This window comes from Leptosomus discolor, chromosome 21 (genome assembly GCF_034619465.1).
Source record: "Leptosomus discolor isolate bLepDis1 chromosome 21, bLepDis1.hap2, whole genome shotgun sequence".
Taxonomy (NCBI): domain Eukaryota; kingdom Metazoa; phylum Chordata; class Aves; order Leptosomiformes; family Leptosomidae; genus Leptosomus; species Leptosomus discolor.
Window position 1 is genome coordinate 302213 of NC_141411.1, and position 20047 is coordinate 322259.

At 48.8% G+C, this 20047-nt stretch overlaps 2 protein-coding genes across 2 annotated transcripts; both read left to right on the forward strand.

Annotated features, from left to right (window-relative positions):
• The first annotated feature begins 52 nt into the window (after positions 1-52).
• NRAS (NRAS proto-oncogene, GTPase) lies at positions 53-3687 on the forward strand. Its single transcript, XM_086476670.1, has 5 exons — positions 53-188; positions 723-901; positions 1334-1493; positions 2320-2443; positions 3097-3687. Exons 1-4 carry the CDS (start codon positions 78-80, stop codon positions 2437-2439), a joined length of 570 nt encoding a protein of 189 aa, XP_086332796.1. The 5' UTR covers positions 53-77; the 3' UTR covers positions 2440-2443; positions 3097-3687.
• A 6428-nt stretch (positions 3688-10115) lies between these two features.
• On the forward strand, positions 10116-18858 carry AMPD1 (adenosine monophosphate deaminase 1). The gene is made up of 15 exons (XM_009950613.2): positions 10116-10137; positions 12043-12217; positions 12726-12891; positions 14018-14180; positions 14402-14621; positions 15049-15178; positions 15469-15663; positions 15882-16013; positions 16109-16272; positions 16406-16532; positions 16967-17130; positions 17512-17632; positions 18108-18281; positions 18469-18579; positions 18703-18858. Exons 1-15 carry the CDS (start codon positions 10116-10118, stop codon positions 18856-18858), a joined length of 2220 nt encoding a protein of 739 aa, XP_009948915.1.
• The last annotated feature ends 1189 nt before the right edge of the window (positions 18859-20047 follow it).

The following is a 20047-nucleotide window of genomic DNA, read 5'->3' on the forward strand; positions in this document are numbered from 1 at the left end:
GGCAGGGTGTTCTTCGTTAACGGGGCCGGGGAGGCGGCGGGGGGCGCCGAGCTCCGGCCGAGGCCGCGGGGAGGGCGATGACCGAGTACAAGCTGGTGGTGGTGGGAGCCGGCGGCGTCGGCAAGAGCGCGCTGACCATCCAGCTCATCCAGAACCACTTCGTGGACGAGTACGACCCCACCATTGAGGTGAGCGGGGCGGGCGCGGCCGAGCCGGCGGCGGGGGCGGGCGCGGCCGGGGAGCTCCGTGTGCGTCGAGGCGGAGGCTGCGTCTGCCTCGTTGTGCGGAAAAGGCGAGATCAGGGCGCGCAGGATCCGAGGTTCTGGGGAAACGCTCCCAGGCTTCTTGCGTGGTCTGCTGCTCGCGTTCGAGAGCAGGGTGCGGGCAGCCCGCAGTGGCAACGAGAAACGTCGTCGCCAATTGCGTAGGTCGTAGGTTACAGTCACGGTGTTGTAGGGAGGGCATTTATAATTTTTTTTTTTTTTCTGTGTACCGATTGAGGAATTTCTTAAGAGGAATAGGCGTTTTCTTTTTTGTAAGAAAGGTTGAGGGGGCTTAGAGCATTTTTTCGGGGGGGGGGGGCGGGAGTGGCTGGAAAAGCTGCTGAGAGTCACATTCTTCCTTTTTATTATTACTTTTATTTTTCCATAATAATGCTCGAGCTGGAAAGAAAGAGCACAAAGTTTTTTCTCTAATGTAAAATTCGCTTGTGTATTTTGCAGGATTCATATAGAAAGCAGGTTGTTATCGATGGAGAGACATGCTTGTTAGACATTCTGGACACTGCGGGACAGGAAGAGTATAGTGCCATGCGTGACCAGTACATGAGAACTGGGGAAGGATTCCTCTGTGTTTTTGCCATTAACAACAGTAAATCGTTTGCTGATATTAACCTTTACAGGTATGACCTAGGTCTTTACCACAGAGAGGGAACACTGGAAAAGGCATCAGACCCAGCGAAGACTAAATAATAGGCAAATACTAAATCTCCCACTTCTTTCAGAAAGTTTTTCAAGCTTATCTGCATTCCATGTCAAAGGTTATTAGTCAGTTGAGAGTGGGATAGTTATCTGGGTGGTTGCATTAGTCAAGTGGTATTCAGAGCGTACAGAAGATGATCTCCAAGTAAATGGGTAAGAAGGCAAATGCACATCAGAGGGGTATACATTGACTAGAAGATGAAGTTATTAGACATACTGCTGTAGATTAGAATCCTTAAGGGCCTGTCCACCTTAACGTATAATTTTGTAGCATAAGGTTGTTTGAATGCTGAACTAAAACAGCTTTTATATTTAGAAAATAGTTCCTAACTTTTTTATTTGTCTTTTTAAAGAGAACAGATCAAGAGAGTGAAAGATTCAGATGATGTGCCAATGGTGCTAGTTGGGAATAAGTGTGATTTGCCCACGAGAACAGTAGACACAAAACAGGCTCAAGAATTAGCAAAAAGCTATGGAATCCCCTTCATAGAGACGTCTGCTAAAACAAGACAGGTAAGATGATTCCATTCTTGGTCTGACTTCTTCCTGTCTGCTAAATGCAGAACAGCCGAACATTTTCCCATGTACTACTTTTCTTATCTATAGGAGTAAGCGTTTTTTAATCCATTTGCAATTTTTAGCTTTCGATTTCCCCACTCACTCTTAGCTTGACGGAGTTCTGTGTTTATCACTGGGCTAGGCCAGTACACAAATCGCTTCAGACTGGTACGGACTTTCTTTGAAGTGGGTCATGCTTGTAAGAAGAAGAGAGCTTCATCTGCTCTTGCTGAGAAGTGGCCAGGCTGTGCAGTTAGTCATCCCAGAGCTATTCGATTTTCTTGGCTTCTTAATGAAGGCCCATTATAAGATTACGCTTACAGAAGGAACTCCCCAGACTGGCCTAATAGACTTCTTCAGAGTTGAGTTGAGTATGTGGCTCTGTTCGGTCAGGCTGTGTCCTGCCTACATCAGTGTGGAATGAAGCAAAGGTGCAATTACTAAGCTGCAGCCAGAAAATTCTAAGAATTGTAAAACGGAGGTGATTAGTCAAGAAGTAGCTTGTTTCCTGCATGGGACCTCTCTACAGTTACAATTTGCCTTGTTTCTTTTAATGGCTGTTAGCCTGGATGTTGCCTCAGAGGAAGAGTTAAGAGTGTAAGTGGAGAGTTTTGGGCATAAGTGCTAGTTTTTTCCTTTTATGCGCTATGGGATAAGTTGGCTACTACTCTTCTTGTAGAAGTGTGCAGTTCAAATATGTTAAGGGATTATGTGATGGAAAGAACAATGGTCTCAAAAGCTTCAGGAAAGAAAATACTTTATCTGGATCATTTGCATTCAGGGCGTCGAAGATGCTTTTTACACACTGGTGAGAGAGATCCGGCAGTACCGGATGAAAAAGCTCAACAGCAACGAAGATGGGAATCAAGGCTGTATGGGATTGTCTTGTATTGTGATGTGATAAGGTGAGCTGTAATTTAAGTTTTTCATTGGCTTCTTGCAGTTGTTGATAAGTATGGCTTAGAAATACTGGCTGCTATAGGTGGGTTTTTTCCCTGACATACAACCCACTGATACCCGGAGATTTAGATCCTACCATTAATTATGTCTCAAAAAAAAAAAATTTTCCCCTCTAACAAAGCTTAAGAAAAGGAAATTCTGTTTAAAGCAGCATTTTGGCTGTAGCCTATGGATTTCCACTGAACTGATAGTTGTGTGATTTCCTGGATTGTTCTTGCCAGCGTCTCCTTCCTTTGGGACTATTTGGAGAATGTGTAATTTCCATCTTATACACAAGAAACACCTGAACTAGAAAGAGGAGGGTGTACAATTCTGCAGTCGCCATTTGCTGATGATTGACTGACTTCCAAGCGCAGCTTATCTTGAGCTATGTTCCTCTGGAATACGCACTGTCCAAAGATTAACCAAATAAAATAATGCAAGTAATGAAATTTATGAGTTCCCTAACTGAGTGAAATTCTTTTCAGCACTTACCTGAAAGATGTTGCTCGTCACGGTAAAAACAGGTAGCCCAGTTCAGGACTTGTACTACACTGTTGCCCTGCACGTCCATCACCAGGTTGGACAGCAGCTAATTAGAGATGCCTTTCTGTTTCAGATGCCAAGAATACGTGGTTCAGATGTACCTGCTGGATGAGTCTCGATGCTACTGTATTGCATCTCAACTCAAGCTGATGCCCTGCAGTATTTTGGTGCCAGTGACCAGAATCTTGGTACCAGTTAATTAGCACAAGATCCTTTTCTGTGCTCCATCTGAAGAGAACTTCTATGGCGTCTACCTCCTTGCTCAGCAAATGGAGCAGCCGCGACTCTTGATGTGCTGGGATTCTTTTCTCACTGTGTTATGTGGATTTGTTCAAGAAGAAAACCAGTCACAAGAAAAGTGAACTATAGAGACTAAATGCTGTGAAAAAGATGACACTTTACCTCTAGAGTAAAAGCTAGAAGTGATGTTTGTCGCCTTTCTGTTGGATTCTGATTTGCAGTGCTGTCAGAGGAGTGGCACTAATCATTGCTTGGCAGGTAATGTCAGAAGTGGTTTTGCCACTGTGAATGCTCCTGTCACGTATCAGATTGGTATCTGCTCTCTGTGCACCCAAACAGCATATTTGCATCATCTCCTTTGTGCCAGGAGTACCACTTAACTGATCCTTCATTTTCTGTAATAAAAAGGAGATATCTTTCCTAACTTAAGTGCCTGTTTGCTGAGAAGATTGGACGTTGTCCCCTGTTCACTTGGGTTGAGGAAAACCCCAAAGACTGGAATTTCTTGGGAGCTCATTGGCTTAGGCAGGCAAGTCTTGTGTGGGTAATGTCTTTGCCTGACAGGATACTAAAACAGGAGTTTGTAGGCTGGAAGCTCCAGCAGGCACTTGGAAGACTTGAAGTAGGGAGGGAGACATACTACATCTGTTTTCTGCTTTCTTTGTAGGAGGAACTGTTTATATTCTATGTCTTTCTGCAGCATTCAGATCTCTTCCAAGTTGGACCAAATTAGTCAGCTGTTCACTTTTAACATTACCTGCCAACATTTATGGGCAGCTTCTCAATAGTTAATCTAGTAACTGGAGGTTAGTTTGGACAGCTGTTATTAAGCTCTGTCTGTAACTTCCAAATTATTTTATTGTGAATTATTTTCTTACCACCAGCCTGTAAACATAGTCTCTTCAAAATGTCTCTCTGTAAAATGGAGTTGGAGAGTCTCCTTGTGAGGGAAGGAGTGTGGGTTTCAGGTTGGCTGTATTTGGGGCAGTGGTTGTCTCGGCCTTAGTGTGTTCAGACTGAGGGGAGAAGGCAATGGGCTATAACAGAAAACTGAGCTAGCTTCTGATTGCAGCATCCTTGCAAAATGAGGAAGGACGTGAGTTCAGTGATGACTACACAGAAGGTGTATGATACACTGATGGGAATTCTGGGTTTATTCTAGCAGCCTCACAGTACGAGAGAATTACTGCATAAGCTGCGTGAGTTCTCATGTCCTGGTTTGGGTTAAACCAGAACTAATTCTGTTTTAGTGCTTTAAACAAAACGTTGTCAGCTCCTGTAACTGGGATGTGTAAGTGTGGTCACTGTTGCAAAACCTACCGGTGTTCCTTGGAATACTGTCTCCTTCCCTACTTCTTGTGCTGCTGATACTGGATTCTGCTCTGTGTGGTCGGGCAGTGTATCCCACAGCAAAGCCGAATTCCTAGTTTCTGTCTGGTGGAAGAGTAATGAGCCTTCAGCCAACAGAGGGAGCGTTCAGTCAGTCTGCCGAACCAGCATGAGCAGAGAAATGGCAAGAGGCTTCACTTTAGTTTGTTTGTGTCAGAATCATACACCTTAATTTGGAGTTCTCGATTCCAAATGGAAATTAGAAATCAGTAAATACTGAGAGAAGAAAAGTTTCCTTTTGATATTGCTTCCTTCACTACTTACATTCTTAATTCTCAGAATGAAGAGGATCAATCTGAATCACATTTTCTTTATACGTGGTAATCCTTACATATTTTGCAATTTATTTTACCCTTCGCTGATGTGACATTGATAAGAATTAAAACCACAATATTTTTGCATAAAACATTTTCTAGCAACATAGCGGTGGGCAGCGTTGTGGATAGCATTGGCCGTGACTCGAGTTGAGTTTGTTTGAAGATGATCTGTGCCCGCAAGTTAAATGTGACAGAATTACCATCACTGCAAGCTGCCATGTCTGTAATTAGCAAGCAGTGTTCTTCTTTTGTTTGGTGCAAGGAGAGAAGTGGTCTGTGAAAGCAGTCTTTGAGCACTGTGGCAGGAGATGTGGCAGTCACACAGACTCAGCGTTTTGAAAGACAGCAATGTGGAGTTTGAGTATGTTTGAATGGTGGGATCTTGCAATCTGGGTCTATGTATGGTTTTCTGTTATTTGGGAAACTTGCGAGTTTCTTTCCTGGCAAGCAGGATTGCAGAGTTAGAGCACAACTACCTGCTGCCTGTGGCCATGGGAAGCCTGTCGCAGCTGGCATTTGATGTTTGAAGGTTGTGTGGTCCAGTATGGAAAATTACTTCTTTTGGATGGAGGTGCACTATAATAATTTTACCGTGACGAGCAACATAATAATGGCATGTTCTAGTTGTCATTAAAAACCTACTGGCCGTAACTCCAAAAGTTGTGACTTCTCAGAGTTGTTTGGGAACTGGCAAATGCATCTACTTTCTCTTCAGTGTTCCCTTTCTCTCGGGCTAAATGAAATCTTAGAAGAAGGTCTAGTAAGGATAGGTCAGATGTATTTCACCTTTGGGACGTCAGCGGGGGATGCATCAGCTTTTAAGATGCTGCAGAGCTGGCCTACATGGGTGGTACTTCCATCTGCATTATTTTAGTTTCAAATTTAATGAGTGTTACAAGGTCAGGGTGTTGTACTAGTCTCGAGTATGAAGTGGTGGTGTTTTGTTCCATCTGTCTGTAGGAGAACCCTGATTTTGGTGGCAACTGAGGGAGATCTGTGGAAAGACAAAACCCCAAGAACTTTTGGGAAAATTATTTAGAAGATAAGCACAGAAGATTTTGCACAAGACAGGTCCCTGGAAAAGGTGGTGGGTAGATTTAGTCGAAAGGTCGTTATTTAGAACTCACAGAACACCGTGTTAGAGCCAAGCTAACTTTACTATCCTGACTGGGAATAACAGGCACAAACAACTTCGAGGTAAAATATGAAAATGGGTGAAGCTCTTAGTCAAAGATTGTGTGCCAATAATTGAAAGAAATGTTTCTGTTATTATGGACTGAGAACAGCTGTCTAACGAGATAAAATAACTGTCAGGCTTGTTACTGTTAGTGTCCCCACTCCATGGTCTTGTACAAACAACAGTGCTCAAATTTTGTTCTTATTGTCAACAGTAGGACTTTGGATAGTAACCATGATGCTTAAGCCATCGTAATTTTTTGTTCAGTTTAGTGACTTAGAATTGGATTTCAAGCAACTTCAGGCCTATGGGGGGAAGGAGAGTAGTGGAAGTTTGAATTGCATTCTGACCCTATGAGTGGTCCTCCTTTACTCCACAAGCCTTGACTGACTTTGTGTATAACCTCCAGGGTGGTAGGGAACTGTTGGGATCTGGACTTGTTATCCAAGGGCTAATTTGTTGTTACTTTGTATAATTATTTGCTTTCAATAATGCATCTCTTTTGGTTTGAATTGAAGTAAATTATTTTGCTTCTTAAATAACTTTTTTAAAGAATAAACTTTGAATTCTTTGATTGTTTCTTTTGTGGTAGTGATCTGGGCACAGGACCCACAACTGGCTTACAGAAAGCCTATCACGATGCTGTCTGCTTTCTCTGTGGGATCTAGTTTTACTCAAATTGCCACTTCTGTAGTGTGGCATGAACAGCTGTATCATGTATGTTCACTATAGCATCAGTAAGCAGTGACAGTGGCTTTGAGACGTACCATAGGCTTGTTCCAGAGTCCGATTTTAATGACTTCACCAATCTGTGCCATGTCACGCATCTTGCATTAGTGCCGAGTCTATTTTTGCAGTGGGGTCCCTCGTAATGTTTTTGCTGACTTTGCCCTGGGAAAGGATTCTTGCTAAGTCAAAAAAAGGGGGAGGTGAAATTTCTTTACTCAGTATTCCGAGAGTGAAACCAGCTAGAAAGTTATTGCTGTGTTCAAATCACACTCTCTGTTAGGCTTTTAGGTTGCTTAATTCAGTCTTCTAAAATACTTCCCTGTTGGCTTTCCTCCTGTAGTAAGGCGAATTGTGTTGGACCACACCGTAAGTGTGGTTTAAGTGTGTTTCTTCTAAGATGCTGTGTCAGGCCTCTGGAACCCAGAGCCCAATCTGTTTTCTGTGAAAGGAAGTTAAGAACAGACTCCTAGGAACAGGGGTGTAAAACTCCTTGCACTGTGTAGCTGCAGTAGTCGCTGCCTGTTCCAAAAGGAGAGATTCAGAAGATGAGTACGGAGGGGTGCTTAAAAGCAAGGGTTTTCTTGGCTTATTAGGAAGGCTTTCCTCCAATACGATAGTAATCTGTAACAATCTGTTCCTAGAAACTAGTTCACACCTGAAGGACTTACTGACTGTTGTTGCATACTGGAACAGAGGCTGATTTAAACAGCCCTAGAGGAATCTGTGTAGGGAATGACCAAGAGCAATGTGGGGAGAGAAGAACTTGCTGAGGCTCTCGGTTCAAGGTGCTGTTGGTAAAGGCACAGCACATCAAGGAGTGCCCTTGTGAGTTTCCACATTACTCCCTCTCTGTTAATACTTTTCTTCTTCAGGAATTGAAACTTTTCTAGCAAAGCTTACCCCTAAGCTTCTATGTGGACAGGTACGCCTGCGATATGGCTGCTCTGCTAGGCGGACTAGAGGAAGATCATGCTAAATACCCTAAACTGCCAAATTTCTGGCGTGTTTGGCCATTTTCCTTTGAGGAGACCTAGGTGGAATGAGGGCAACTGAAAGATAAAAGTGTGGGGGTTTAGAGCCACCCTGAAGCCTTGCGGTGTGAATCACTCACTCTGCAGCTGAAAAAGAGTGGGAAGATGGCTTGTTTGTGTTCGGTACTTGAGTTTAAAGAGGCTGTAGATCTAACTTTAGCACAGCATACCCAAGCTTTACTCATATTTCTGCCATGAACCCAACTAAGTTGACCCTGTGATTTAAAAAGCTAGGGGATCAAGAGACCTCTTGAGGAAGATGACCTCTGCACTCTGAAGGTTATTTTTGGTTTCAGATATGAATCCCAAGATCTTGATATATCCAGAAAGGTTAGGGGCAGATACAGTCCCTGTGAGGGAGCAAACAAACAGGACCCAGTTTTTACAGACCTTAAATGAAATAGTTAAACAGTGATGTGGTATGGGGACTCTCAGACTAGGGAATGAGTAATAACAATAATAATTCAGAAACTGAAGACTGCTATCAGCATGAGAGAGGAGACCAGGTATTAGAGATCAAGACTGTAACAGCATCACAGCTTTGCCCTGTTGGCTGCACCTCTGCGTGTTGGGAGGGGAAGTCAACTTATATTCCTGGGGAATATCTGGGAAGTGGGGCTAAAACTCCCTGAATTCTGGAGAATTTCTTAATTGTAACTCAGCGTGTTTTGAAGTTGTGCACATCAAATAACGGTCTTTCAGAGAGAGTTTCTGGATGCTCTGGGAATTCTCAGCTGAGGTTGCTATGCCAGGTCTCAGCTTATCTGACTTCACTGACTAGTTGTGCCACAAGCCTCCCATGAACCTATGGACAAAATCTATGATTTGTTATTTCTAGCTCCGTATCTTATGCAAGTAACTCTTTCACTTATTCCAGCCTTCTTCTGGGACAAGGCCTTTTCATACCTGTCCCTACAAAATACAGCACAGGAAGCCCATTTCAAACAATGTTTTCTCCAGTGGTGCTAGTTTTTCTGCTCCCTTCAATGTTATGACCAAGTCAGCTTTTAAATCAGCAGCAAGACTGTGCTGACTATAGCCTGAATGCTTTGCTTGACTTTTCCTAATGTCAGTGCAGTTTTTCAGCTCCATCGAGAAGTGAAGTACCAACAAACAGGAAAAGACTCTGTTTCAAATAAAAACTATTGTGTCCTTCTGACCTCTTTAGGCTTACCGCTTCCTATCAGGAAGCTGAGTCAGAAGCTTAGAGTTACCCTGGCAACATGCAGGGCACTACAAATTCTGGTCGTTTTCTTCATACAGGAGCTGTTTTCCAACTTCATGTGAGAGATCTGAAGTAGGTTGGAGGAGACCTTAAAGGACCGGGTACAGCCCTCAATGCCTGTATGCTAGAAAGAATCTACTTAAAACAAGTCGAGAGGTGCTTCCCAAACTGATACCCTGCTCTGCCAGATCCAAGCCACCGTGTGTAGCTTAAAGAAGGAGTTCCTTGCCACCCCTTGGATTGTACCAAGTGCTGGTCTCTGTAAGATATGCCTTGGTTATGGCTCACCACGTACAGAACTGAATATCGCCTTACCGTTAGGATACAAAGTTTTATAAAGGCAGGTTCTGAAAAGCTCAGGAACAAAATGTACCTCCTTGCACTTCCTGTTTGTTTGTTTGATTCACCTGGGAAGATGCAAGGACACCTGTGCAACTCCCGTTGCTAAAATGCAGTCTTTCAAGTAGACCCCTTTCAGGAAAAATCTTCTCTGAATAGCACACTGGTTGTTGACAGCGCATCATTTGTACCTATCCACAGCTCCTGTTCTGATGAAAACACCAGCCCTGTGCCTCAGGAATTTCCTTTAAACCATTGGTTCAGCATAGAAGACATCAGTTTTAGTCTCTCTTAAAAGACCGACTTCCACAGTCCACTTTAGGAAGGTGCAACTGTCCTGGCATGTAGCAATCTGGCCAGACAACAGGGGGAACTCTACTAAATGTGAAATGGAAGCCTAACTGAAAAAAAAAAAAAAAAAAAAATTAAATTTGAGCCCTGGTTTCACCTGTTTCAGTGCAAGTGCTTGTAGTTGCACTTTAAATAGTCTCATAGTTGATCTCCGTTCTCCTTTTAGAATGGGAGAGTCTAATTACAGGGAAGGGAAGGCAGTAAAATCAGTGTTAGGCTGTTGTGCAGTCAGTCAGCTACTTGTGCTCTGTTACAGTAGGGTGTTAGCTGAGGCTCCGCAAACTTGCTGCAAAGATGTCACGGGTGAAAATTCCAGGTAGGTCTGAAAGCAAGTAGTGAGACAAGGAGCCAGGGGGCAGGCTTGTTAGCCTGCAGCCTCCGAGATTTTGATGGTGTGGTATCTTTGACCATCCAGGGGACCTCACTGGGGGCTTTGAGTGTTTTTCTTCCTGCTTGGAGACGGTTTTGGATAGTGCAGCAAAGAAATGGCATTGTTGTTTAAATCTTGCTCTGCTTGTACTGAAGAAAAACATTGTCCCTCCTGTAGTGTAATGTATCCTATAATGATGCCATTAAATCACTGTGGAAGGGGTCAGAGGGATTTCAGGAGTCTCTGGTCAACTTGGCTAAGCTCAGAAGATGTGGGGTGCTGCAGTCCCGAGGGGATGGGGAGCACAAGCTGGGCAGCAGGAGTAGGGCCAGCCAGGCTTTGCAGAACAGTAGAGAGGGACATGTGACTGCCATTACAGAGCCCTGAAGAATGTTGGCACCAAACAGTTCTGATAAGAGCATGTTTAGATTTGCAGCACTGTGTGGTGTGATAGACACTGTGCTAGTACGTGAAGCTCGTATTAAAGCTTGGCCCTGTAACATCAGTGGGAGTTTGTTGGCCTTCAGGAGCGTAATTTTCATCCACTGAAGAGATGGAAGGTCAAACCAGGCATTTCTGGGATGCTTAGTTTGCAAATGAATACATGGAGTTGAGATGCCAGGAGAGTATGTTCTGCAGACTGGACTTCAGGAAGCCAGCAGCTGGTGACTTGTGATGCCAGAGCTCCAGTCTGAATTCTCTGGGTCAGTTGGAAAGGGCATGAGTTTCACCCCTAAAATGTTGATGCCACACTGCATGACCAGGAGTGAAGATCTGTGGAACTGCAGTGTCTCAGCTGTCTGATCCTGTTAGTGAATAAGCGGAGATGTGACCATAGGCAGCAGGAGGATGAAACTTAGCATCTTTAAAATGACCATCCATCCTGGTCTTTACAAAGGATGACGAGTCATGGACAAAAAAAAAATAGGAAAAAAAAAAAAAAGTCAAGGTTCATTACTGAAAATCTTTTGTAGGTCTGGCATACGACTGCCATGCATGTCAGTCCTTTCTGCTTTGGTCCTCATCTGTTGACTGTGTCTTGTCTGACGTGTCAGTGGTGTGGTCCATCTTTCAGCATCGATCCTCACTATGCTTCATGCTGAGCTGCCAGCTGCTGGCAAAACCTGCTCGATTAGTGTCCGTATGCTGCTATGCAAATGTGTCCTTCCAGATCTTGCCAGGAGAGCCCTCGGGTTCTTCTTTTGTGATATTTTGTTGGCAGCGGAAAGGCTTTAACCTTTTCTCCTACTTAATTAATCTCCAGCCAAATTTGTGTCAATGGTGACTTTTGTAGGGCCGTATTAGCTGGCACTTCCACAGCATGCTGCACATGATGGGCTGAGAGGGGTCTAGTCCACACAATGGTTCCCTGGCTAGGAGCTCTTCAGCTGCACTGTGATGGTGGGAACTAAGTGCTTGGGCTGCCAGCCATGTCTGTTTCCATCTATACCTGTCTTCATCCTGACTCAGTGCCATGTGGAGCAAGTGGGTCTTGGGCTACCTAGAGCTGTAAAGGCTCTGCCAATCTTCCCCTCTTTCCACCAGTGCATGCTCTCATAAATGCCATTCCCAAAGACTTGCTTTTTCCTGGGCCTTTTTGTGCTACTTTTGGACTGTGAGTTGTATTTGCCTCTTCTGGTGTACTGGGGGTGTCTAGGTATGTCTCCAGCCCACGGTGTGTGGCCCAGGCTCTGTAAGCTTGTTGCAAATTCTGGGGATTGCTCAGTCTTCTGGGCAGCATGGATGTGTAGGCGTCCTAAGGAAATGACAGCTGAACATTAAGCTGACTGCAAGGGGTACCTGGGAACCAGATGCCTGTGTGAACCTGCACTCTGCTCCTTCTCCTTGCAGAGATGGATGAGGCAATGCGCTCCTTCGCAGAGAAGGTCTTTGCCTCTGAGGTGAAAGATGAGGAGACCAGGCAAGAGATCTCCCCTTTCGATGTGGAAGAGATCTGCCCCATCTCACACCAGGAAAAGAGAGTGCACATGATGCTTCAAGAGAGGTCTGCCACAACAGAGAAGCGGTGAGCAACAACCAGGGCAGTTGGGGAAAGGAGAGGACCATTGTCTGCACGTCCCCAGCCAGAGCTGGAAGAAAGCAGGGGGAATATAAATCAAGGGCTGTGAAAACAGCTCACCACGCCTATGAGATAAATCCTTGGTAATCCCAGGGCATCTGTCAGGTACTTCAGGGTTTCCTCTCCAGCCGTTCTCACTGTTGGACAGAAAGACACCCTTGGCCTATTTCCTGGGTGTCAGCATGGCAATGGCCACAGAGCTATTGGAGAGGGAGACTTGGAGACCTTTCTCTGGAAGGTGTGACTTCCAAAGACCACGCTTTAAAGTGTGTGGCTACTTTGTGTGCTGTGGCCTCTGCTCTTGGCAGTGTCTGTTTAAGGTGCTCAGAAAGCACTAGTGAGATGATTTGTGTTGTGCACAGTTGGAATATGGCTGTGGTAAGTGCCTCTGACCCTGCAGCTACGTGTGGCTGTGGAGTTGGGGCTGTTTGCCTGAGGCTTTCCTCCCTGGCAGGAAGAAGCAGCTGCTCCGCATGAAGACAATTGCATTGGCAGTCCCTGTGGCTAAACAGTCTATAACCAGACTGTCCACTATTGATGAGGTCATCTCTACCTCCCCCCTGTACCAGACTGTACCTGACTTCCAGCGGGTACAGATCACAGGGGATTATGCCTCTGGGGTAGGTACTTGCATGGCTATACCCTTCCCTATGCTGACTGCCACCTCATGTAGTTCCTGCCTGTCCCTCAGTACTGTCCAGCATCACACGAGTCTGTACCAGGTGCAGTGTGGATAGTCTGTGTCTTCCAGCTCACCCTATGTCTCATGAGCATCTGATGGTGCCCTGCTGCATCCCTGGAGGATCCAGAGCTGACCCTCCAGAGCTGAATTCCCTAGCAGGAGCCTGTGGGGTGCTGCATGCTTCCCATGAGATTCTCCAGACAGGGCAGAGGGGAGGGCATGGCAAGGCAGGCTATGCTCATTGGGTCGCAGCCTGCTCCTGTTTGCAGACAGCTATATCTGGATCTATGCATGTCACAGAATCCCAAAATGGTTGAAGTCAGCAGGGACCCCTGGAGGTCATCTGGTCGAACCCCCCTGGTCAAGCAGGGTCACTTAGAGCCAGTTGACCAGGACTGCTATCACATCCTGTGCTAATTTTTCCTTCTCCTCCTCCACAGCCTCCTATTTGTGCTGCTTCTGAGATACTGCTGGCAGGTTGCTCCCTCCTGGGCTGAAGCACCTAGCTCAGCTTGGAGTTGCATAGCAGAGGAGCAATTAGGGGAAGGTGAAAGTCCCTCCATGCACAGGCACATTCCTTCTGCCATGGCTAGCTAGCTGTAAGTGCTGCATGGTATTCTCCCATGCTGCTCCAGTCTGAACTCTCTTGACGGCCCAAAACACTTGTCTGTGCAGTAAATCAAAAATTCTTGACACTTTGGGTCAGTGTATGTTGTTGGTCCTGCTTCAGTTTCAGCCTGGGCTCCAAAAATAGCTTTTACTGTTTTGCCCAGGCTCAGCTTCCATTTCAGTGCCAACTACAGTTTGCAGTGAGGAATGTAAGAGGGGATGACAGCTGGAATTCACTGGTTCTGGTGTGAGGAACTTCCCTTTGCCATGTCTAGGACTTTGCCTATTGTCCCTTCTTTGCCCTGCTCAGGCAGAGCAGTGGGAGGGAGGGGGTGATTGATAGGGTATGTATCTTGCTGTCAACAAAATTGTCTTTACGTCTTGTGCACCAGGGTATCTCTCAGGCAGCTAGGTTCTAGTTGTGCGGTTGTGTTCAGCAATAGTCCTCTTGCCAGGTGACAATTGAAGATTTTGAAGTTGTCTGCAAAGGCCTGTACCGCGCCCTCTGCATCCGGGAGAAGTACATGCAGCAGTCGGTGCAGAGGTTCCCCAGGACGCCGTCTCAGTACCTGCGTGCTATTGAAGGCGAGGTCTGGAGGGCGAGTGACACTGGCCCAGGTACTTCCAGGCGTCTGGAGGGTTTTCCTCTCTGGCTTCAGCACGGGGTGGGCAGAAAACAGTTGCGGAAGTGCTGCACAGGGGAGTCGCTGCACAGGGGAGTCGCTTCAGTGTCACAGTGGCAGGGCTGTCTCTGCCTCTGCCTGGGGTGGAGGAGCATGGCAGGCTTGTGAGGTTTTGGCTGGCAGCCTGTGCCTCATGGTGTTCTCCTTTTGGTCCAGTGTTCACCCCGCCAGTGAAGGATGGACAGGATCCCTTTGAAACTGGGAGTCTTGCCGAGGACCTGGGATACTACGTCCAGATGAAGGATGGGGTAGTTTACATCTACGGAGATGAGGCAGCGGCTGGCAGAAATGAACCAAAGGACCTGCCCTACCCCAGCCTCGAGGACTTCATTGATGACATGAACTTCCTCTTGGCGCTGATTGCACAGGGGCCTGTGTAAGTGCACAACCCAGCACTGCTGGGTGCAGCTGAAGAGGTCCTGCCTCAGCAGGCAGAGGGAGGTCAGGGCAGAGCCAGGGTTGCCGCCTCCTCTTCCTGGGAGGAGGGAGAAACCTGCTGATGGCATACCTGCAGCCTGCTGGCTACCAAAGTGTCCTTGGCCCTTGTCAGCTGTCTTGATTGGGGTCTTAAGCAAAGTCAGCGTTCAGGGATTGGGGACACGCCCTGCAGGTATGCTCACACCTGGCCAGGCCTTCCTTTGAAGCTCTATAATACAGACAGGAGGAGCACCTTAGGGAAGCAGGCCAGGCCAGCATGAGCTTGTCCACCTCAGGTGAAAGCTGCATCCCTGTGTCTGACAGGTCACGCCCCTGTGTTGAGGGATAAGGAGCCTAGTCACTCTTCTGCCCTTTGCTTTCACTAGCAAGACCTACGCGCATCGGCGCCTGAAGTTCCTCTCATCCAAATTCCAAGTGCATGAAATGCTGAATGAGATGGAGGAGATGAGAGAGCTGAAGAACAACCCCCACCGGGACTTCTACAACTGCCGGAAGGTAAATGGCAAAGCTTATTGCCCTAGAGATTCTAAAGATGAGCTGTCTTGATGCCTTCCCCTCCCTGAGAATTGGGTATTAGAGTCAAGGTCTGTGGTACCTGCATTGTTCTTGCTAACAGGATGGTGCTGAATGGGCTGCTGTTGGCCTAGGCCTGTTGTGTTCATCTGCTGGGCTAAGCCATGCTCCCCACGCAACTTGGTACTGACCTAAGGGGTTTGTTAGCCTCTCTGTGATGGTACCCGAGCATCCCAACTTGAAACTAGATAGCTGTCCCTCTGTTTTCTCAGGTGGACACGCACATCCATGCCGCAGCCTGCATGAACCAGAAGCATCTTCTGCATTTCATCAAGAAATCGTACTGGGTGGATGCTGACCGTGTAGTTTATGATGCCAAGGGCAAACAGCTCACCCTGAAACAACTTTTCCAGCAGCTCAATCTGCACCCCTATGACCTGACAGTGGATTCCCTGGATGTCCATGCTGTAAGTGGTAGGGCATTGACTGTTAAGACCATGCTTGGGTCACTCTCGTGCACCAACACATGGCTTTTCCCCTCCCTGTGCGCCCATGACGTGTTTGTGGCAGGATGCAGCAGCTCCTGGCTTTCCCATTTTGGGTTGTTTGGATCAGTCCATGCTCGGCTGGTATGCTTGGACCAGTCTGTGCATGTAGTATTTGCCCCTGATCCTTCCTGCTCCAGGGGCGGCAGACATTTCAGCGCTTTGACAAGTTCAACGACAAGTATAACCCTGTGGGTGCCAGTGAGCTGCGTGAACTCTATCTGAAGACAGAGAACGCTATAGATGGCGAGTACTTTGCTACTATCATCAAGGTGAGAATACAGGGGAGGAGAGAGCAGTTAAGCTGTGGTGCTGCTGGGCCCGGGGGCTGGAGGGTCCCCATGCAACTGTCTGGTCTGGTTTGCAGGAGGTTGGCTCTGATCTGGAGGATGCCAAGTACCAGCACATGGAGCCTCGCCTCTCAATCTATGGGCGATCAGCTGAGGAGTGGCACAAGCTAGCCAGCTGGTTCAACAAACATCGGGTCTATTCTCCCAACATGAAGTGGATGATCCAAGTACCCAGGATTTAGTATGTGCTGTGGGTCTGAGAGAACACTGTGCCTTACAGTGCACTATACGTCATTTTTTGTCCTGAACAGATTACGGGGGCAGTGGACCATGTTGTTCCTCTGCCAGCAGCTAATCCCTGTCTCTGTCCACAGTGATGTGTTCAGGTCTAAGAATTTCCTCCCACACTTTGGGAAGATGCTGGAAAATATCTTTGTTCCTGTGTTTGAGGCAACTGTCAATCCTCAAGCCCACAAAGAGCTGAGTGTCTTTCTACGTCATGTGAGTGTCACCTGACAATGTTGTCAGGGTGTAGTGAGCACTCACATTCCTGTTTGTGCACAAGAAACCGGGTATTTGCCCTGACATGGAAAATGTCATCAGTGAGCTTGTGGCCCTATTGCTGCATTCTGGGAAAGGGGGGGTGTGTCCAGAAGTGCTGGGAGGGGTCAGACTGCCTGAGCTGGCTGCTGTGGGGCTGTGAGAAATGCTGCCCACTCCCCTCCTGGAGAACTGGTTTGTCATAAGCTTTATTTCTAGCCCTTGATGGAACTTGGGGGTTTGTGAGGAGCAAGGTCTGCAACCTTGGGTGGGGCAGGGGTACAGGCTACAGCTGGCCTATGGCGAGCTGCAGTGGGGCAGCGTGAGCCAGCCTACCTGGGCATGATGAGGTGCGGAGCTTTGAGATGCAGCTTTTCTGTTACCTTGCCAAGCAGATCACTGGCTTTGACAGCGTGGATGATGAATCCAAGCATAGTGGACATATGTTCTCTGCTAAAAGCCCAAAGCCAGAGCAGTGGACTTCTGAGAAGAACCCATCCTACACCTACTACATATACTATATGTATGCCAACATCCTGGTGCTTAACAACCTGCGCAGGTGAGGCCCGGGATCTGCAATGGGCTGGCAGAAGGGGGGCTGCCTCATGACTTGTCTCAGTTCTTTGACTGTTGATGTGGAAGAAGTGGGGGCCCTCTTTGCTCTGCCACCAGTGTAGTTTGGAGCTTCATGTCCCAGAACTATCCAAACACTCCTTGGTAGGAAGTGTGATGAACTGGGGTGAAAACTTTAGGATTGCAGAGATACACCTATTGCATTCACAGAGGAGAAAAGAGAACAAGTAACGTGCTCCTAGGTCAAGCTGGATTCTTGGGGACCCACTGGCAGGGGCAGAGCTGGACCTGAAGTCAGGGAATCTTGCATCACATGCCACCTGACCCTGCTGCTTGCCTGCTCTGAGTCCTTTCTCTGTGTGCCCAGGCAGCGTGGTATGAACACGTTCCTCTTACGTCCACACTGTGGGGAAGCCGGGGCCATCACGCATCTGCTTACAGCCTTCATGACAGCAGATAATATCTCCCACGGACTCAACCTCAAGAAGGTAAGTGGAGTAGTCTGCCGCAGAGCAGTGCAGGCATGGCAGAGGAGGAGAACATGTTCACAGATGGCCTTCGCTGTCACTGACAGTTGATTATGCCTCTGCTTTAGACTGACACAGGCAGCCTGGCTTCAGGCAGATGTTACATGATTCTCTGGGTTTCTCCAGGCATGTTTGGGGATGTAGCTGGGAAACATATTCAGATTTCAGGGGTTCAGCCTCACAGACGTATCATTGGATATGTCTGTTATCACTGGAGCCAGCTGAGTTCTGAAATCAGGTGTGAACTCACTTAGTTGCTCGCTCTCCACACGGGCCCTGGAGGATCGCTAGCTTGCTGATCTCTTTTCTTGCACGCATGAGCTCTGTGCTCCAGATTTCCTGGCTAGGGCACCGGGCTGATCCGAGGAGTGACCCTGGAGAGGTGGAGGGTGCAGCAACTTTATCCCTAACCTGGCAACTCTGCTCATCTTTGCAGAGCCCGGTGTTGCAGTACCTGTACTTCCTTGCCCAAGTTCCCATTGCTATGTCCCCACTCAGCAACAACAGCCTCTTCCTGGAGTATGCAAAGAATCCACTGCTTGAATTCCACCAGAAGGGCCTCATGGTGTCCCTTTCTACAGATGACCCCATGCAGTTTCATTACACCAAGGTACTGTGTGAGCTGATCCCCTCCTGCCTGAGCACTGGGGCAGGGACTGTGGGGGCCTCGTTTTTTCAGGGAAGCCAGCAGCATTTGCCGGGCTCCAGCATGCTGGGCCCTCTCTGGGACAGCCCTTGCAGCAGCACGGGCTGTGCCGGCAGAAGCAGCTGGCCTCTAACAGAGTCTGTGGCTGCAGGAGCCCCTGATGGAGGAGTATGCCATCGCTGCCCAGGTCTTCAAGCTCAGCACCTGCGACATGTGTGAAATCGCCAGAAACAGCATCCTGCAGTGTGGCCTGTCCCACGAGGTGGGTGCCCCGCCGGGGCAGGGCTTTGCGCGCGGCCGCGAGGCGGCCTGGCCGCGCCCGCGGTGCCCCCGGGCGCTGCCAGCAGCGGCTCCTCAGCGCTGCTCCCGTCCGTGTCTCTGGCAGGAGAAAGCCAAGTTCCTGGGGGAAAACTACCAGGAACAGGGGCCCCAAGGCAACGATATCCGGAAGACAAACGTTGCCCAGATCCGCGTGGCCTACCGCTACGAGACCTGGTGCTACGAGCTCAGCCTCATCGCCGAGGGCCTGAAAGCCGACTAGGAGCGCGGACCGCCGGCGGGGCGGGCTCGGGCCCTGCGGGCCGCGGGGGTGGGGCCGCCCAGTAAAACCCCGTCTGTACGCAGCTGTTTGCGCCCTGCGGCGGCGGGGGGTGGGGCTGTCGCCTGAGGGACGGCCGCGCGAGCCAATGGGCGGTAGCTCGCTGCGCGCCGGGCGCGTCATGCGGGAGCGGGGGCGGGGCCTGGGTCCCCGCCGCGGGGGGAGGGGGGCAGCGGGGCGCGGGAGGGGCGCGGCGGGACTCGTCTCCCGCACCCCACCACCCCGGTCTCCGGACGGGCAGCGGGGTTGGGGCTTCCCGCGGCCGGGCTCGAGGCTGCCGGGCGGGACGCGGGTGCTGCTGTCAGCGGCGCGAGGCTGCGCCCTCCGGTCGCTGCCGGGATCGGTGAGGGAGCGCTGCGGCGGCGAGCGGTGCCCCGCCGGCCGCAGAACTCGCGAGGGCCTGTGGGTGCCGAGGGGTCCCCGGGCAGGAGGGAGGCAGCGGCGGGACCGTTTCCCCCGTGAGCAGGGCAGGGCAGGGCGCGAACGAAGGGGGGCTGAACCCGCGGGGGAAGTAGTGCCCGCTGAAGCCCACCAGCTGCCTCGGATGAGTCGCCGGCTTCGTGTTTTACCGCAGTCCCTCGGCCTGTTCCGCCTGGAGAAGGCTCGGAGGGAATCTCATCGGTGCCTACAAATGCCTGAAGGGAGGGTGCGAAGAGGAGCCAGCCAGGCTCTTCCTGGAGGTGATGGGTACACACTGAAACACAGGAGGTTCCCGCTGAACATCAGGAAACATTTTTTCACTCTGAGGGTGACCAAGCACTGGCACAAACTACCCAGGGAGGTTGTGGAGTCTCCCTCCGTGGAGGTACTCGAAAGCCATCTGCACACAGTCCTGGCAGACTGCTGTGGGGGGTTGGCCAAGGTGACCTCCAGAGGTCCTCTCCCACCTCAGCCACTCTGTGATTCTGTACAGAATTTCTTTAGGGCAAGTTATTTGCTAGTAGGCTGTGATGTTTTAGGTAGTGCTAGATATTTGTACTTTATAGCACTGAGGTACACAGGACTGAGTAGTTACAGAGGACCTTTCTGGCAGTGCTGTCCTAGGGCGTGGGGTGTAGGCTGGCATGCTGGACCAGTCTCCCCTTGCCTTTCCTGGATCACCGTAGCCCTCTCTGTTCCAGCTGCCATGGTT

Coding starts and splice junctions, on each gene's coding strand:
- AMPD1 (XM_009950613.2), top strand. CDS start 10,116: ATGTCACGGGTGAAAATTCCAG. Junction 14,181..14,401: donor GGCGAGTGACACTGGCCCAG/GTACTTCCAGGC, acceptor CTTTTGGTCCAG/TGTTCACCCCGCCAGTGAAG. Junction 15,664..15,881: donor ATTCCCTGGATGTCCATGCT/GTAAGTGGTAGG, acceptor TTCCTGCTCCAG/GGGCGGCAGACATTTCAGCG.
- NRAS (XM_086476670.1), top strand. CDS start 78: ATGACCGAGTACAAGCTGGTGGTGGTGGGAGCCGGCGGCGTCGGCAAG. Junction 189..722: donor AGTACGACCCCACCATTGAG/GTGAGCGGGGCG, acceptor TGTATTTTGCAG/GATTCATATAGAAAGCAGGT. Junction 1,494..2,319: donor CGTCTGCTAAAACAAGACAG/GTAAGATGATTC, acceptor ATTTGCATTCAG/GGCGTCGAAGATGCTTTTTA.